Source organism: Nomascus leucogenys, chromosome 13 (assembly GCF_006542625.1).
Source record: "Nomascus leucogenys isolate Asia chromosome 13, Asia_NLE_v1, whole genome shotgun sequence".
Classification (NCBI taxonomy): domain Eukaryota; kingdom Metazoa; phylum Chordata; class Mammalia; order Primates; family Hylobatidae; genus Nomascus; species Nomascus leucogenys.
Genome location: NC_044393.1, coordinates 4,186,136 through 4,203,766, shown reverse-complemented (window position 1 = coordinate 4,203,766; position 17,631 = coordinate 4,186,136). Strand labels below are relative to the sequence as shown.

At 41.2% G+C, this 17,631-nt stretch overlaps 1 protein-coding gene across 1 annotated transcript in view; it reads left to right on the top strand.

The window, feature by feature from the left end:
* Positions 1–17,631, top strand: part of CDH26 (cadherin 26) — a 66,551-nt gene that overhangs the window by 13,420 nt on the left and 35,500 nt on the right. Inside the window, 3 exon segments of the mRNA XM_030825453.1 lie at positions 10,520–10,576; positions 11,638–11,748; positions 13,492–13,653. Of these exon segments, the coding sequence (XP_030681313.1) occupies positions 10,520–10,576; positions 11,638–11,748; positions 13,492–13,653 (330 nt within the window).

Here is a 17,631-nt window from a genome sequence, read left to right as displayed (position 1 = left end):
CGTCTGGGCAAAAGTGACCTGAAAACCATTAGAGAAGAAGCTGCTGGCTGAGAAGGAGGTGTGTGGCTCCGGTGAGACCACCAGCTTGGAGGCCTGGTTAGCAGCTGCACGTTCTGGGTCTGTCTTGGGTATTCCCATATGGCCATGCGATCCCGGAGGCACCCCTCGCTGCTGCTGCTTCTAGTGCTGCTGCTGTGACTGCTGCAGGTAAGCTGAGCCTGGAGCCTAGTGGTCAGGTGCAGGGAACTGAAAGCAAAGCGCAAGCTGGCCCTGCCCCTTCTAGGCTAAGGGAGGGGAGAGGGACTGAGTGTGACCTGCTGGGACCCAGGGCTGGCTGTCTTGAGAATGGCTTAGGCAGCAGGGGCTCTGGATTTATATAAAGGGAAGTTAAGGGTCCCAGTCTGTTTGGGGCAACAGTGGGAGCAGGCTAAGGGACTTGTTTAAAACTAATTTATATAGCTCACACTATTTTTAGTGAGATTACATCAACACACATGAGTTTTCTTTCTTTCTTTGTTTCTCCTTTTGTTGAGACAGGGTCTGGCTTCATCATCCAGGCTGGAGTGCAGTGGCATGATCAAGGCTCACTGCAGCCTTAACCTCCCAGGCTTGGTGATCCTTCCACCTCAGCCTCACAAGTAGCTGGGACTACAGTCACTCACCACCATGCCTGGCTAATTTCTGTATTTTTTATAGAGATGGATTTTCACCATGTTGCCCAGCCTGGTCTCGAACTCCTAAGCTCAAGTGATTCATTCACCTTGGCCTTCCAAAGTGCTGGGATTATAGGCATGAGCCACCTCACCCAGCCAACACACACAATTTTTTTTTTTTTGGGACAGGGTCTCGTCATCCGGGCTACAGTGCGTGGTGACATCTCAGTGCACTGCAACCTCCTCCTACTGGGTTCAAGCAACCTCCTGGCTCAGCCTCCCGAGGAGCTGGGAATACAGGTGCACGCCACCATGCCCGGCTAGTTTTTGTATTTTTATTAGAGACAAGGTTTCACCGTGTTGGCCAGGCTGGTCTCAAACTCCTGACCTCAAGTGATCTGCCTGCCTCAGCCTCCCAAAGTGTTAGGATGACAGGCGTGAGACACTGCACCCTGCCAAGTTTTATAATGATACTTCTGTTCACACTTTACATAAGATTGAGGAAATCTCAGTTGTCTGGATCCAAGGCAATTTGAGCAAACCCACGGGGATGGAAGGGCTAAATCCACTGCCCCCAATTGCCACTGTTTAAATGGAAATACAAACTAGTGGAGTCAGGATTCGAAACATATGGGCTTGCTCTGTTTGTACTTAGAGTGGGCAGAGGTAATGTTGCATGCGCTTGTTGGTTGTGATCTGCTTTGTCGGCTTTTTGTAGGTAGGGAGAGGGAATCATTTCTTCCTTTGAATGTCAGCTGAGGGCGGGACGCAGCCCAGTGGCTGGTAACTGTGAGCTCTGGACTGGGCTGCTTGGTGTCCTGACCTAGGCTCCTTCACAGCCAGCTGGAGACCTAGGCCAGCTTAACTTTGTTCCTTACCTTGGATCAAGTTGAACTCACCTAGGGAGCTTCAAGGGATCTCAGTGCCTGGGTTTTGCCCCCAAAGGTTCAGGTTGAGCTGATCTGAGAGTGCACTGGTGTCAGGACTTTTAACATAACCTTGTTAAGCCTAGTTTTCTTCACCTGAAAATGGAGCTAGTAACTGAATTTGTCTGAGCCAGTGGTTGTGCCAGTGAATGAGGAAATGCGTAAAAGCCCTTGGTACTGCGAAAGTTGTCAGAATCAAAATGGAGTTCCTTATGTTAAAACACACACACTCACAGGCACAAAGCCTGACATACAGACACAAAGAAGGTTATGAAAAGGGGGTTCTCACATTTGTAGGCTTGATAACTAAAACTATCACAAAAGCTCTGCAAAAATAACAACTTTGCACAAAGGCCGTTAAAACCTTACACAAAAAATACTTTTTCAAAGAAATCTTCCCAGCAACTTTTTGTGCAAACTCAAACCAGTGTCACCCTTATTACTGATCTTTGTAGCCAAAGATAATTATTTCAAAACAATGATATAATCCTTCTGATTTTTTCCTTTGAAAACCTTTATCTTCCTTTATCTCCCTGACTCTACACATCGTTTACCATGGCACACGTATTCCCATGGCAGTGTCCTTGCCCAAATAAACGTCATCTTCTCTTACAGAGCCTCTCTCTACTATTAGGTTCACAGTTCAGTAACGGCCCAGCCAATGTGCTCTTATGTCTGCGTCTTTCTGTTTTTCTAATCACAGTGAAAATGGTTGGCTATATTCATTCAGAGCTCATGCTAAAACTATTTACTGGATACCTGCTTTGGGCCAGGCACTGGGAATACACCAATAAACATAATAGGGGGAAAACTCTGTCTGAAGGTGGATAACTTGTTTGGTACCAGTTGCTTGAGGTTTGGAGAATTTTCTTAGTCACATTTTGCCATATCAAGAGTTACGAGTTTCCTTAGTCAGAAGGCACATTAATTTGATCTCCAATACTTCATAGAAGTCCTTTTTAGTAGCCTATGTTTGCATGGATTTGAATATAGTCCAAATCAAATCCTGTCCCCATCCTTCCCTCACTCCTGCTCCTACCCACAATGGGTCTGATCAGGAAACAGACCTGAATTCTCTTCCCTCTGTAGTATTAGCGCAGTGCCAAAGCAAATTAATTGACTTCTGAGGGTGTGTCAAGTGGGGGTGGGCAATGGGAATGGGTCTGTGGATTGTACTTCAGTGATTGATGACAGCAGCTTTATGTAGATTCCAGGAAATCAAGGCAGATGAAGAGAACATGATTCAATAGATATAAGAAGTTTTTAGCAGTCAGAATGCTGGACCTTTAACTCTTAAAGAGCTTTACACCTGGCAGGTGCTCAATAATCGTCAAATTGGTTATGAGTAACATTCCGTTCCATTCCTTTACATCCCTGCCCCCTGAATTGGCTTATTGCCATCTGTGACATCTATAACAAATATCTACTTCCCCCTGTTCAGATCTGCATATTTACAAGTTGATACCATTTCTGCTGGAGAGCTATTGTGTCCACAATTGTTTTCCTCTGAAATCCCCACACCCTTTCTTTGTCATTTGGACATGAAGCCAAATCACCAAGTCAGGATTCTGTTCTGCAGGTTTATGTCCTTGTTCCAGGTTCAGTGACAAGTGAATGACAAGCCAAGGAAGAGGAGTTTTCTCCCCTTTCATCATTTCCAGGCCTGAGAGCTCATATGTCCTCACCTTGGGGCTGTGGCAGGCTTCAAAGACCAGAGAGGAGGGAAGTTTTAAGAGAATGAAACTGTACAATGAGAAAAGCCACTTATGATTTTTTGTTGGTGGTGGTGGTGGCATTGTTACCAATCTGGGAAATTCTGAATTGCGTTACATTTTAATAAATTGTTAACATTTATGCTCTGACTGAATTATTCTTTCAGCCTTTCATTTAAGACCAACAGAGTGATGGGTTGCAGAAGGTGGGGATAGTGTGGTCAGAGGTGAAGCTGAGAGGGTCAGCAGGGGACAGAGCAGGTTGGATTCTGTCCTAAGAGAAGTAAAAACCCTGGGGGGAAAGGGGTGTGAGATCTGTGCTTTTAAAGATCACTCAAGCCTCTGTGCAGAGAATGTGTTAGCAACATATATTAGTGTCCTCAGACTGCTGAAACAATGAACCACAAACTGGTACACTGGCTTAAAATAGGAGAAATGTACTCACTTGCAGTTCTAGAGGCCAGAAGTCTGAAACCAAGGTGTGAGCAGGGCCAAAATCCATCTGAGACTGGGAAGACCCTCCCTGGCCTCTCCCCAGCTTCTGGTGGGTTGCTGGTAATCCCAGCTGTTTCTTGGCTTGCAGCTATGTCACTCCAGTCTCTGCCCCGTCATGACATGGCATCCTCCCTTTGTGTCTGTGTTTTCCTATCAAGACACTGCTCACTAGATTAGGGCCCACTCTAACCCAGTGTGACTTCATCTTAACTGTAATTCAGTTAAGTATTGCATCTGCAAATAGCCTATTTCCAAATACGGTCCCGTTCACAGGTACTGGGGATTAGGTCTTCAATATATGCTTTTAGGGACACAATTCAACCCACCACAGAAGGATGGAATGAACAGGAGAGACCAATCCTGTGGGTTCTCAAGGTGGTGGAAACTTTAGCTGTTTGGGGTGGAGACAGAGAAGAGCTGGCCTTACGAAGTGAACTTGACAGAACTTGGACATGGGGATGAGAAAAGCAGAGGCATCAAGGATGACCTTTGGAATGAGTAGGTGTCTTGTGGTTAGAGAGCCTCCAAGATGGGCAGGTTTGTGAGAATACAAGCTATGCTATCAGTCTGGGACATGTAGGATTTGAGTTGCTTGTGGGAGATGCCAGTGGAAATGTTACCTAGAGACTTGAATAGGAAAAAGAGGAGATACTTACGTAGCCCTTGCCATCCTGAGCACTTTGTGTGTGAGTGTTGTATATTAAAAAGGAATAATAATAGTACCTTCATGATTGGGCTGTTGTGAGGATCAAATACATACAAACACTTACACATTTACGTATGTGGGGGTGTGCATGTGTGTGCACAGATGAGGAAATGCAGACTCCAGATCATAAATTACCTGCCCGACATCCCGACATCACATAGCTGGTGAGGGATAGAAAAGGATTTTTTTTTTTTGGCAGGGTCTCACTCTGTTGCCCAGGCTGGAGTACAGTAGAATGATCTCAACTCACTGCAACCTCCACCTCCCAGACTCATGCGATCCTTCCACCTCAGCCTCCCAAGTAGCTGGAACTACAGGCACAGGCCACCATGCTTGGCTAATTTTTATACATTTTGTAGAGACAGGATTTTGCCATGTTGCCCATAGAACAGGATTTAAACTCAGGTCTTCTAATCTTATAAATCCACATGCTTAACCAATACTTTATACTATCTGCATTGGACTCTAGTCACATGTGGCAATTTAAATTAATTAAAATTAAGCAAAATTTAAAATTCAGTTCTATACTAGCACTAGCCACATTTTAGGGGCCCAGTTAGCCACATGTGGTTAGGGGCTACCACACTGGCCAGGACAGCAGGGACATTCTCATCTTCACAGAGATTTTCCTAGGACTGCCCTGGTCTAGAGCCCAGAAGAGAGATATTGGGTACGGATTAAAAGACTCTAGAGGAATCTTGGATAGGAAATTCTGTGATTTCTAGGATCCAAATTCTCCCTGAATGAAAGCTTCAGAGGCTTTCCTCATCGTCCAAAAATAAAAAAAGAGAGGCTTTCCTCACTGTCCAATTTCATTCTCTTAAAACCTCTCTCCTCCGTGGTCTTTCAAGCCTGTCACAGCCCCAAGCTGAGGACTCATCGGCTCTCAGGACTGGAAATGACTGAAGAGGGGAGAAAGACTCCTTTCCTATGGCTTGTCATTACTTGTCACTGAATCTGGAACAAAGACATAAACCTGCAGAACAGAGTCCTGTATCCAAATTCTGCTGACTTTTAGGACCCGAATTCTGCTTAAATAAAAGCTTGCATTTAAAAATGAAATATTTCCAAGCATTTTGGGAACGAATGATTTCTATATAGACCTCTTAGCTCTTTAGTATCCTGTATAGTCACAGATTACATCTTCATTCATTCAGAGAATTTTCTCCCAAAAGATGCCATGGCTGCCCAGCCAGGCTAGCCTGAATGATAATGGTTACATGCCCCAGGTCCAGAGCCATCTGTCAAATCATGTGCAGGGTGGACCGTGCAATCATATGTCTGCGTGGCCCCCTCTGATAAAGTGGTTTGGTCGACATGGTAGCTGAGGGAACAAGCATCTAGAAAGAACCCCCCCCCCACCCCAGGCCCACACCACCACATTATAGAAAGCATTATGCAAATATTTTGAAAGATTTCCTCTTTGGACAGACTGCCTAAATTTGGCACGGATGAGAAATATAATAAGAGCACTTACAAAATCATTACAGAAAATAAAACAATTTCCAGTCTTCCTGCATCACCCAGATGAGAGATCTCAAGTTAATTTCTAAGAGATGCATAAAGAGAGGAGAAATGAAACACACACAATGATGTGAAATTTAAGGCATCTCTGGCAAAGTATAAACATCCACCCTTTCAAACTTCTTTTGAACATTTCAGCCAGCTCTTATGTGACTGTCAACTGTGCCGTTTATGTGTTATCATAATAAAATGAATTTACAGAGCTTTAGTGTTGAAAGAGCCCTTAAAGACACCTTGTCTCATACCCTCAATTTACAGAAGGGGAAACTGAGGCCCAGAGGGAACAAGAAACCTCAATATATTCCTTGTTAATAACCTTGGCCACCTGGAAATACACCTGTTTCAGAAACAGAATTAATTTCTATATCTTTTGCAAGAACTACAGTTTTCTCCATTTAAAAGTTATACACCTGGGTAGGCCCTTAATTTAAAACTACCAACATTAATCAAGAAGCATTCATTGTCTAAAAAAATCAGTTTGAGATTTCAGAACTCAAAGAGTTTAAACATTCTTTTCCTTCAGGTAAATAGATAGAAGTATAACCTGGCCAGGAAACAAATATTATCATTAGCCCTGACGCTAACAATACAACCCAATAACATCACCCACCCACCACCCACCATAGCCTCTTGTATCGTAATGTGAATAAGGATAAATAATGATAGATTCTGACGCAGACGAGGCAACCAGAGTGGAGGCTCTGTCCCTGGTGATTTAGGTATCAGTCCTAGAGATTTAGCTTATGTGGGTTATATTTGCTGACACCATGGTAGATATTAAAATAGGGACATTTTAAACATATTTCTCAATTCATTGGATGTAACCATAATAAACCCATTCTATGTTAATAAAAATAGCACATATTTTGGAAACTATCCATATTTTTCAAAATTCCATTTAGTGGAAAAAGTGCCACTATATATTTTTTGCAAATATTTTGAATGCCCAGCTTTAAAGAAAACAGCAGAAGTCTCCTCTCTGCTTCTGTATTCAGTCTGTTGTGAATTTCTTTGGTTGGAGTATATGAAGAAATTCTGGCCTCACGCAGATATTTGAAAAGGGAGGAATATTTTAATAACCTGGAACAGATAATTGTGGATATTTTTCTTGATATTACACTAAAACTCAATACACTGTAATGTCTTAACAGTTATTTACTGGGTGGAATCTGAAACCATATCACTGAATTTTCCCTACTCCATTCCATTAAAATCCATTGGTCTCTCTTGCACTCTGGATGACTCTTTTTTTTTTTTTTTTTTGAGACGGAGTCTCGCTCTGTCGCCCAGGCTGGAGTGCAGTGGCGCAATCTCGGCTCACTGCAAGCTCTGCCTCCTGGGTTCACGCCATTCTCCCGCCTCAGCCTCTCCGAGTAGCTGGGACTACAGGCGCCCGCCACCACGCCCGGCTAATTTGTTTGTATTTTTAGTAGCGACGGGGTTTCACCGTGGTCTCGATCTCTTGACCTCGTGATCCGCCCACCTCGGCCCCCCAAAGTGCTGGGATTACAAGCGTGAGCCACCGCGCCCGGCCGGATGACTCTTTTACCTGCGCATGATTTTAGAACATGATGTGTTGATCATTAGGAAGCCATTGGCTATTGAGTTACGCAGGCATTTCCTATGTGGACATATTAAAGCCTATAAAATTAAAAGAAAACTATTGCTATTATAATAAAAATCTTTCATTATTAGGAAGCTTTCATGCTCATATTGGCAGACACAAGTTTTCTAAAGTTCTGATTTTTGCTTGAAAGATTACATTTATCAGTGGGAACAGATACTGTGCATTGATTGATTTTCTTGAAGTGAAAGCTCACTTTGTTCATCATCAAGGAACCGTGTATTAAATACCCTGGCGTGAATCATCACAGTTTGTTGGTTGTTCTTTCAAGTAAAATGGTGTTGCATTAAAATAAAATTTTAAAAAGTGGCCTGTTCAGCTGGAAACTGAAGCAATCACGCAAGTACTTTTCTTTAAACCTTCTGCCTTGATATGCAGCAGCAGAGCTTTGTACATACTTCCCATCCACTCACAAAGAGTATTTAAAAGATGTACACTCAAGTGTTGCAATTTAAAACAATATTTTTTACTACTTCATCAGTTCTCAAGCGATTTCAGTAATTGAGTAAATTCACCAATTATTTCATTCTTAAATGAAACTAGTTTTCTTTTTGTTTCTTTTTGGTTTTTCCTGCAACTGCACGTGCAAGTGCATGGTGGTGAAGAATACAATGGGGAGTTTGGTACCACTGCCTTCATTTGCGCTGAGGCATCAGCAATTCCACTCACCAACGTTATTGTTTTGCACCATCAGTGCAAATGTCAGACAGCAAAATAGGCAAACAATGCCTTAGTGTTCTTATGAAAGAGTTCGGCCTTGTGGACTCTCTTACAGGACTGTGGAAATCATACTTTGAAAATTGCTGCTACAGAGAAACTTTTCATATATACATGGATGTTTATTACCATAGCATTTTTGGTAATGAAAAACTGGAACCAACCTAAACGACTATCACTAGGAGAATGGATAAATAGATTATTGCCTATTCATATAGTGAAATGCTCTACAGCAATGAAAATGAATGAACTAGAACTGTAGGTGTTAATGCACACATACTCTCCCAAAATGAAAAATCAATGATAAGTAAAAAAAAAATAAGTTATGGGATGATGCTTACTGTGAACCATTATTTAAAAGTCCAATCCAAAGCCATAAAAATTACATATTGTTATGAATATATACCCATATCTATGCACACAGATACATATAGTGAAGGTTTAAAAACATGCATTGGAATGCTAAATATAGTTTAGGATGAGAGTTACTTCTGAGGAAAAAGTGAGATGAGGGAGGGGTACACAGGAAATTTCAATTTTATCTGTAACAATTTACATCTCAACACTTCGAAGCCAATAGGGTAAAAGTATTAAGGTTTGATAGAACCAGGTAATGGGCATCATTATGTCATTCTCTATTTCTTTCTGTATGCTCAAAGCATTTTGCTATCAAATTTTCTTTTAAATAGGAAGACTGTATAACAAGAAAAGGGTTTATTAAAAATGTTTCATTTTTAAAGACAGACTTTCCCTTTTTATTATAACTGGCAAGAATCTTAGTGCTAAATTGAATACCCAATCTTAGTTCCTGAAATTGTCTTTTTTGATAACTTTTTGTTTTGGTGTAAAACTTATAAGATTTAAGGAAAATACAAAGAATTCCAAAATACCCTGTGTGAAAATTCACCAGTTGTTTATACTTTTTGCCTCATTCACTTTATTCTAGTCATCCTGCGTGCACACTGTCTCTCTGCCTCCCCACTCCCACCCTTTCGTTTGCTGCTGGTTCTAATCATACATTTCAGGACTTTCTCTCTTTCTTTCTTTCTTTCTTTCTTTCTTTCTTTCTTTCTTTCTTTCTTTCTTTCTTTCTTTCCTTCTTTCCTTCTTTCCTTCTTTCCTCCCTTCCCTTCCCTTCTCCCTCCCCTTCCCCTTTCCTCCTTCCTTCCTTCCTTCTTTCCTTCCTTCCTTCCATCTTTCCTTCTTCCCTCCCTCCCTCCCTCACTTCCTTCCTTCTTTCTCTTTCTTTCTTTCTTCTTTCTTCTTTCTTTCCTTCCTTCCTTCCTTCCTTCCTTCCTTCTTTCTTTCTTCTCAGATGGAGTCTTTCTCTGTCACCCAGGCTGGAGTGCAGTGGTGCAATCAAATCTCACTGCAACCTCTGCCTCCCAGGTTCAAGCGATTCTCCTGTCTCAGCCTCCCGAGTAACTGGGATTACAGACGCGTGCCACCATGGCCAGCTAATTTTTGTATTTTTAGTAGAGAGGGGGTTTCATCATATTGGTCAGATTGGCCTCGAACTCCTGACCGCAGGTGATCCACCCGCCTTGGCCTCCCAAAGTGCTGGGATTACAGGCGTGAGCCACCACGCCTGGCCAACTTATCTCTTTCTATTTCAACAGTCTTGTACATGTATTTTTTGGAGGAAGAGAAAGGATTGTTGAGATATAAATTATAAATAAGTATTATCACTCTAAGTCATTATGTAAATGTAAAGTGCCATGTCTATTATTTTATTAATTATTGTAAATAATGTCTTGGAAACAAGGGGAAAAAAAAAAAAGAAAAGCCCACTTAAACCTCATTGCCAATTAATATTTGGTGTTATTTTACATGTGTACATATAAATACATCTGTGCTCATCCTGAATAAACAAGTTCTACTTCCTGCTTTGTTAACTAACAGTAGTATTTTATGATTTTAAACGTCTCCCCACCATTGGTAATAATAAATCAGAATTCTTTTCATTATTTCTCCTATAGTTAGAGAAGATAAGTGGCAATCATGAATTAAGATGTAGAGGATAAGAAATTCTATTTACCAAAACTAAGTACAGAAGTTCTGTTTTTGTCATTTCGAATTCTAGATTTGTGCAACTCCAGGTGGTTTCCATGTGATTCTGATAAGTATATTCTCTACTAATTAACATTATTTTTATTTTTAAGGTCAGTATCGTTGACAGTGTCCAACAGGAAACAGATGATCTTACTAAGCAAACAAAGGTGAGGTTTGGAAGTCAGTTTCTTAATATATAAAATCAGTCTCTACACTTGACTTAGAGACAGAATTGCAGCTTGGAGTTCTTTAGTGCCCTGCCAATGTTTGGTTTGCAGAAAATAAAATGGTAAATTCATGTGGCCTTTTAGAATCTTGAGGGACTGCCAGAGAGTTGCAGATGATGCTTTTATGTCTGATTAGAATATGAGCAGCCTGCAAACATCAAAATTCAACTGTACACCATAAGCTTGGAGGTTTGTCCACATCATTTTATTCTTTATGGAATTAAAATATATTGAACTTAATATTTTCCATTGCAGCAGTCATGCACCTACCACTGTGAGGTTTTGCCATATCCTCATGCCATGTTGTGATTATTTACTTGGTATTGTTCTCTTGGTCAATTCACTTTATCATTAAGTAATTTTTTAAAAAAAGAACTTACATTTTTGTTGATAAAATTAATGTGGCTAGAAACCAGCTTCACTTATAATAGACGGTAACTGTGAAAATATATAATGCAAACAAAACAATGCTTTAAATTTCATATATTCTCTTACCTGACAAATATCTGAGCCCAAGATCTGAGTCTAAGTCACTCTCTTTCTCTTTGTGTACATGTCTGCACGTTTGTTAAAAGGGATATTCATAGACAGAGATGCATTAAAAGTCTATCAGCACCTAATCATCAATAAGATGATTTAAATTTCAGGAAGATTGAGAGATAAATGGAAGTGGGAAAACTCTCAACAGCTGTTTGCATGTCTACTATAGGACAGCCATCGGTACATAGCAGACAGTCATCTTTAATGCTATGTCTGGATGACTCCTAAAATTATCTCAAGAACCATGTCAAATCATTGGACGGCATCTGCCCCATGGTTAGAGATGACTCTACAGCTACTAAGAAGACAGGCACTTGGATTTTCCAAGCTTAGGTGGCTGTTGTGGGGATGAGAGAATGCAGGCCAAGTGTCAGCACAGGGCCTTTGCTTGAAGTAAGGGTGTGATAAATCCTGGCTGTGAGCATCACTGCCATCCTCATTGTCACCATTGTCACTATAAGTTCCAGGGAAAGAGCTACGAGCCTCTACGGCGATCCAAGAGAAGATGGGTGATCACCACCTTGGAGCTGGAGGAGGAAGACCCGTGACCCTTTCCCAAACTCCTTGGTGAGGTAAGGTGCCTACTCTTAAGGAATGACCCCATCATGCCCTCTGAGTAAGCACGCCCCTTTTGCCAGGAAGATTAAATCTTGAAAGGTTATGTGGTAGTGAGGCCAGGGAGTGAAGTAGAGCAGAAAGAGCACTGGCCTGGGGTTCAGGATGCCTGGGTTCTAGAACTCACTCTAACTCTACCTGGGTATGTGACTTTGAGTCACTTCTCTATGTGAGTGTCTGATGAGAATCTCATACAGCAACAGGGTGGTTAATTCCAACTGACGGGTCTGCTTTATTTGGCCCATGCAGAGGCTTTTTTTTTTTAATATTATTTAAAAACAGGGAGATTGTCGGCCGGGCACGGTGGCTCATGCCTGTAATCCCAGCACTTTGGGAGGCTGAGGCGGGCAGATCACGAGATCAGGAGACCGAGCCCATCCTGGCCAACATGGTGAAATCCTGTCTCTACTAAAAATACAAAAAATTAGCCAGGCATGGTGGCAGGTGCCTATCGTCCCAGCTACTCAGGAGGCTGAGGCAGGAGAATGGCATGAACTCGGGAGGCGGAGCTTGCAGTGAGCCAAGATCGCACCACTGCACTCCAGCCTGGGTGACAGCGAGACTCCATCTCAAAAATAAATAAATAAACAGGGAGATTGTCTTAAAAATTTTGCCCTTCTAGAGACTTTTTAAAAATGGAAAGTTCTGTCCACAAAGAACCCACATTCCCACATGACAACAATTAGGTGGGGCTTGAGTTACTCAGAATACCAGTTTCCACCACTCCCTATTGCCTCCCACATGCTGAGGGTGAGCACTGCCTTGAAGAAGTCACATGGTATTGGAATAGTAGAATCTTTACTCCAGGCTCATGTTGCTTATTTCCACTACCTTCCTAGTACCAATGGGCCTTTGAATTAAGTACTGATTAAGCTCTGCTATAGCTATGACATTCTATGATTCTTAGAAAAAAGAAATAGTGCATGCCTACTGTTAAAAACAAACATAAAGAGTACAGAAAGTTTTCAAGTCTCAGTGGTTAAAAGTGTATATGCCTAAGAGTCAGGGGGAGTGAGTGGGTTCACATTCCTACTGCACCACGTCCTTGCTGGGTAAGTTAGAGATTTTTAACGTGTCCTCATCTGTACAACGCGGTCAATGATACTGCCTACATTTCAGAGATGTTTTAAAGATTAAATAGGTTAAGGCAAGCAAGGCATATTGTAGGCCCACTCATTCTAAGCTGTTTCTAAATGTTAGTTGTGTGATCACTACTTCTCTTTCCTTCAAGGGATAATTGATATTAATAAATTGGTATGTGTGGTTCGAGATATTTCTCTACAGATTTTCTGATGTGAATCTGCATCAAAGAAATGAGATCACACTTGGTGTGTTGTTCTGCTTGCCTTTCTTGTTTAGCGATGTGTCCTGCTTGTCTTTCCGTGGCAATGTAAATACATCTTTAAAGGCTACAGAGTACCCCATGCTATGTGAAGGAAGTATCATTATATTTTTTTTTCGTGTTGATGAACATTTATGCTATTTCCAAATTTTCACTGTTACAGACCAAACTGCAGCTAACAGTTAGTTCAACATCATTGTTCCTGCATCTCAGCCCATCTGTTTATTTCTTTGGCAGATGTACCATTGCTGGGTGTAATTTCTTAAAGATGCCATTGATTCTTAGCCTTGATACTTGATTATCATAGTGGCTTATTCTCGTCCTCCTTTTTTCTTCTTTCCATTTTTCCTCCTTCCAGCTGTTCAATAATATGTCTCATAACATGTCACTAATGTATCTAATCAGTGGACCTGGTGTGGATGAATATCCAGAGATTGGTTTGTTTTCTCTAGAAGACCATGAGAACGGAAGGATATATGTTCACCGCCCTGTTGATCGAGAAATGACACCGTCTTTCACGGTATATAAAATTTGATATATTCTAAGCTCGGATTTAAAAGCTCTTGCAAGACTGTTGTATTTGGTAAGCATTATTTAAGCTGACTATGTGCCAGGTTCCAGGAGATTGAGAAATTATGCCTTGTGACAAGCTTTACGAGTATGCCTGAGACTGTTGTAATCTTCTTTTAGAGTTGTGGACTTTGGCTTTGTAATGATTTCTGCAATCGATGTGAGCTGCTATAGGTCTTTATTCTAATGACCAGTGTCCTAGCATGATCGGGATATCTGAAAGCATTTGGGGATAGGGTCATAGAATGTTTATAAAATGGGCTAATTTATTTTTTGATGAGTGACTTCTGAAATATGGAGACAAGCCATAACAGACCCAATGGGTCACCCAATGACTGATGCATGAGCAATTGCATACCTGTTGACAATGTCTTATTGTGAGTGCAGGTGTTCTTTACGATTTCATCACTGCAACACTGTGGTTTACTATGCAGTTGAAATTCAGGTTCTAAACTAGGAAAGGAAATTATAAAGAAAAAAGCCCTAAACCATGTATCACGTTACTCGTCTAACATCGTAGGAAGTCCTTAGGTAGTCAAACTTTGTTCTATTTTGACTTCAGTGGAATGGAGCTGCTGGGAACTGGGCTTGGTTCTCAGGCGTGCTTGGCTGTACATTTGTTCATTAACTCTTTCAGAGTGGAAAGACGTTGATTAACATTCAAGAAAAGTAATATATGAAGCTTTTCTCCAGTGATCTCAAAATACTTATATATACAATAAAAGATATACCCTTAACTCACTGATAGGCTCTGAATCTCTAATTTTTAAATAGGTGAAAATTCTTCTAAAACTCCAGGGAACATGCAAAGATGACTCTCTAGGTCTTCCTTATCCATATGAATGCATGCCTCCCTTCTGTGCAGAATTCACAGTGTCTGTTAAAAAGAAGGACTTTTAACAGTGCCTGTTAAAAAGAAGAGTAGTCATAAGGAGACCCTGAGATAGCACCTCTCAATCTTTAATGAGCAAACAGATCACCTAGGGATCTTGGTAAAAATGCAGATTCTGTTGTAGTGGTCAGGGTGAAGCCTGAAAGCCTGCATGCCTAGCAAGCTCCAGGTGATGCCCATGCTGCTGTTCCTCGGGCTTCCACACATCGAGTAGGGAGGACCTAGTGATGGTCATGGTCTGTGCAAGGATGGAACCAAACATTCAGTGCCCACTTGTTGTTGTTGCTTGTTTGCTTTCAATATTTTATTTTTTCCTTTCCTTTTATTATTATTATTATTTTTAACTTTCATTTTAAGTTCATGTACAGGTTCGTTACATAGGTAAACTTGTAAAATGAGGGTTTGGTGTACAGATTATTTCATCATCCAGGCATTAAGCCTAGTACCCACTAGTTTTCCTGATCCTCTTCCTCTTCCCACCCTTCAGCCTCTGAGAGACTCCAGTGTCTGTTTCCTTCTGTGTGTCCATGTGTTCTCATCATTTAGCTCCTATTTATAAGTGAGAACATGCGGTATTGGTTTTCTGTTCCTGTGTTAGTTTTCTAAGGATGATGGCCTCCAGCTCCATCCATGTTCCTGCAAAGGACATAATCTCATTCTTTTTTATGGCTGCATAGTATTCCATGGTGTATATGTACCATATTTTCATTATCCATTCTACCATTGATAGGCATTTAGGTTGATTTCATGTCTTTGCTACTGTGAATCCTGCTGCAATGAACATACCCATGCATGTCTTTATGGTAGAATGATTTAAATTCCTTTGGGTATATACCCAGTAATGGGATTGCTGGGTTGAATAATATTTCTGTTTTTAGCTCTTTGAGGAATCACCACACTGTCTTCCACAATGGTTGAAGTAATTTACACTCCCACCAACAGAATATACATGCTCCCTTTTTTTCTGCAACCTCACCAGCATCTGTTGTTTTTTGACTTTTTAATAATAGCCATTCTGACTGGTGTGAGATGGTATCTCATTGTGGTTTTAATTTTCATTTCTCTAACAATCAGTGATGTTGAGCTTTTTTTCATATGCTTACTGGCCACAAGTATATCTTCTTTTGAAAAGTGTTTATGTCTTTTGTCCACTTTTTAATGGGTTTTTTTCTTGTAATTTTGTTTAAGTTCCTTATAGATGCTAGACATTAGATCTTTTTCAGATGCAAAAGAAACTATCCAGTAAACAGACAACCTACAGAATGGGAGAACATTTTTGTGAACGATGCTTTTAACATTTTAAATGATGTATTAAGGGTTGGCATTCATAATGTCTAATATGGGACTTCGTGTCTAAAAGCTGATAATGCTAAAGCCAAATATCTAACAGCATTTCCTGAAACTCGAAGTTGAGTTGGAAATGCTTGGCGCATCACAGATAGATCCTAGGCGCCATTTAGAGCAAAAAGTGACAGCGTGGGGTGGGGGGAGACACATAGCATCCCCATTAGTTCTGTTATGTCAGGTTTTCAGGGCCCTATGCTTGGAGCTCCCTGCCTAGGCCAAATCCACGTTCTGATCCCCCAAACATTGATTGCAGTTGTCTTTTAATATTGATTTATGTACTTATTTGATCCGTGGCCCTCTCATTTAACTACAAACTTCCACAAGGAAAGATACAGGGTGGAGATTCTGAGGCATGCCCCAATCTTGCCCGTCAGTCTCCATCTCATTACCCTGTTTTATTTTCTTCTCAACACCACTCATCACCTGAAATGTGAACATCGTGTTTAATTCTCTGTTGATAGTTGATCTCCCCCATTAGCATGCTGATCTCCCCTCTTAGAATGTAAGTTCTAAGAGGGGAGAGACTCTGCCTTATTCTTGACTTTGGGGAAAGTCTGCCATTGCCCCAGGGCCAAGATCAGGGCTCCTCACATAATAGGTTCTCCCTTAATCATGTTAGATGAAGGAGTCAATGAGTGAACAAGCACAGTAAAATGTAGCCTCGGCTTTGCTGGGTGTTGTGAGTTAAATTGTGTCTCCCAAAAAGACATGTTCAAGTCCTAACTCATGGTACCTACCCCTGTGACCTTATTTGGATATAGGGTCTTTGTAGGTGTAATCAAGTTAAAATGAGGTCATACTGGATTAGGGTGGGCCATAACCCAGTGACCAGTATTTTTAGAAGAAGAGAGAATCTTTGACACAGAGACAGACACAGAGGAGAATGCCGGGTGAAGGTGGAGGCAGAGATTAGAGTGATGCCAAGGAACATTGAGGTTTGCTAGCAACCACTCGAAGCCAGGAGAGGCAGGCAATAGTCTCTCCCTCAGAGACTCCAGAAGAACCAACGCCGCTGACTCCTCCATTTCAGCTCTAGCCTCCAGAACTGTGAGAGAATAAGTTTCTAGTGGAAGCCATGGGGTCTGTGGTATTTTGCTACAACAGCCACGGGAAACGAACAGCCAGGGGCTTACACACTATTTAGGAGCGAATGAAATGGTCCAATGAGAAGGATTACCACCAGGAAGGGTGGCATAAGCCATGTCCTATAAATTAGGACATGTCCTAAACACTACACAAATTGAGCATCCTAGCTTAACCATCTGCTCCTGTAAGAGAACGTTTATTGTTGGCTTTGGCAGTCCATCAAGATAGTACATTATTAAAAATCAAATAAGCCTCATGTAGTGGCAAAAAGACATTCTAGTAGCACTTCTTTACTCTTGAGCATCCTGATGGGGTCTCTAAAACCAGCCAAAAGAAAAATTGTGTTCGGGGGTGGTGTGGGGGAGGCTAACATTTATTAACTCCATGCGTCTATAAGAAAGCAGTTACAAGAATTACTGTAAGATTTAAGACAGAGGACAGCAACAGAAAAAGTTTTAATTTTTTTCTGTGTATGGACCTCATCTATTTATATCAAAATATGCTCATTTTCCTTCTCAATCTCCCGGAACCTGGCACATAGTCAGCTTAAATAATGCTTACCAAATACAACAGTCTTGCAAGAGCTTTTAAATCCGAGCTTAG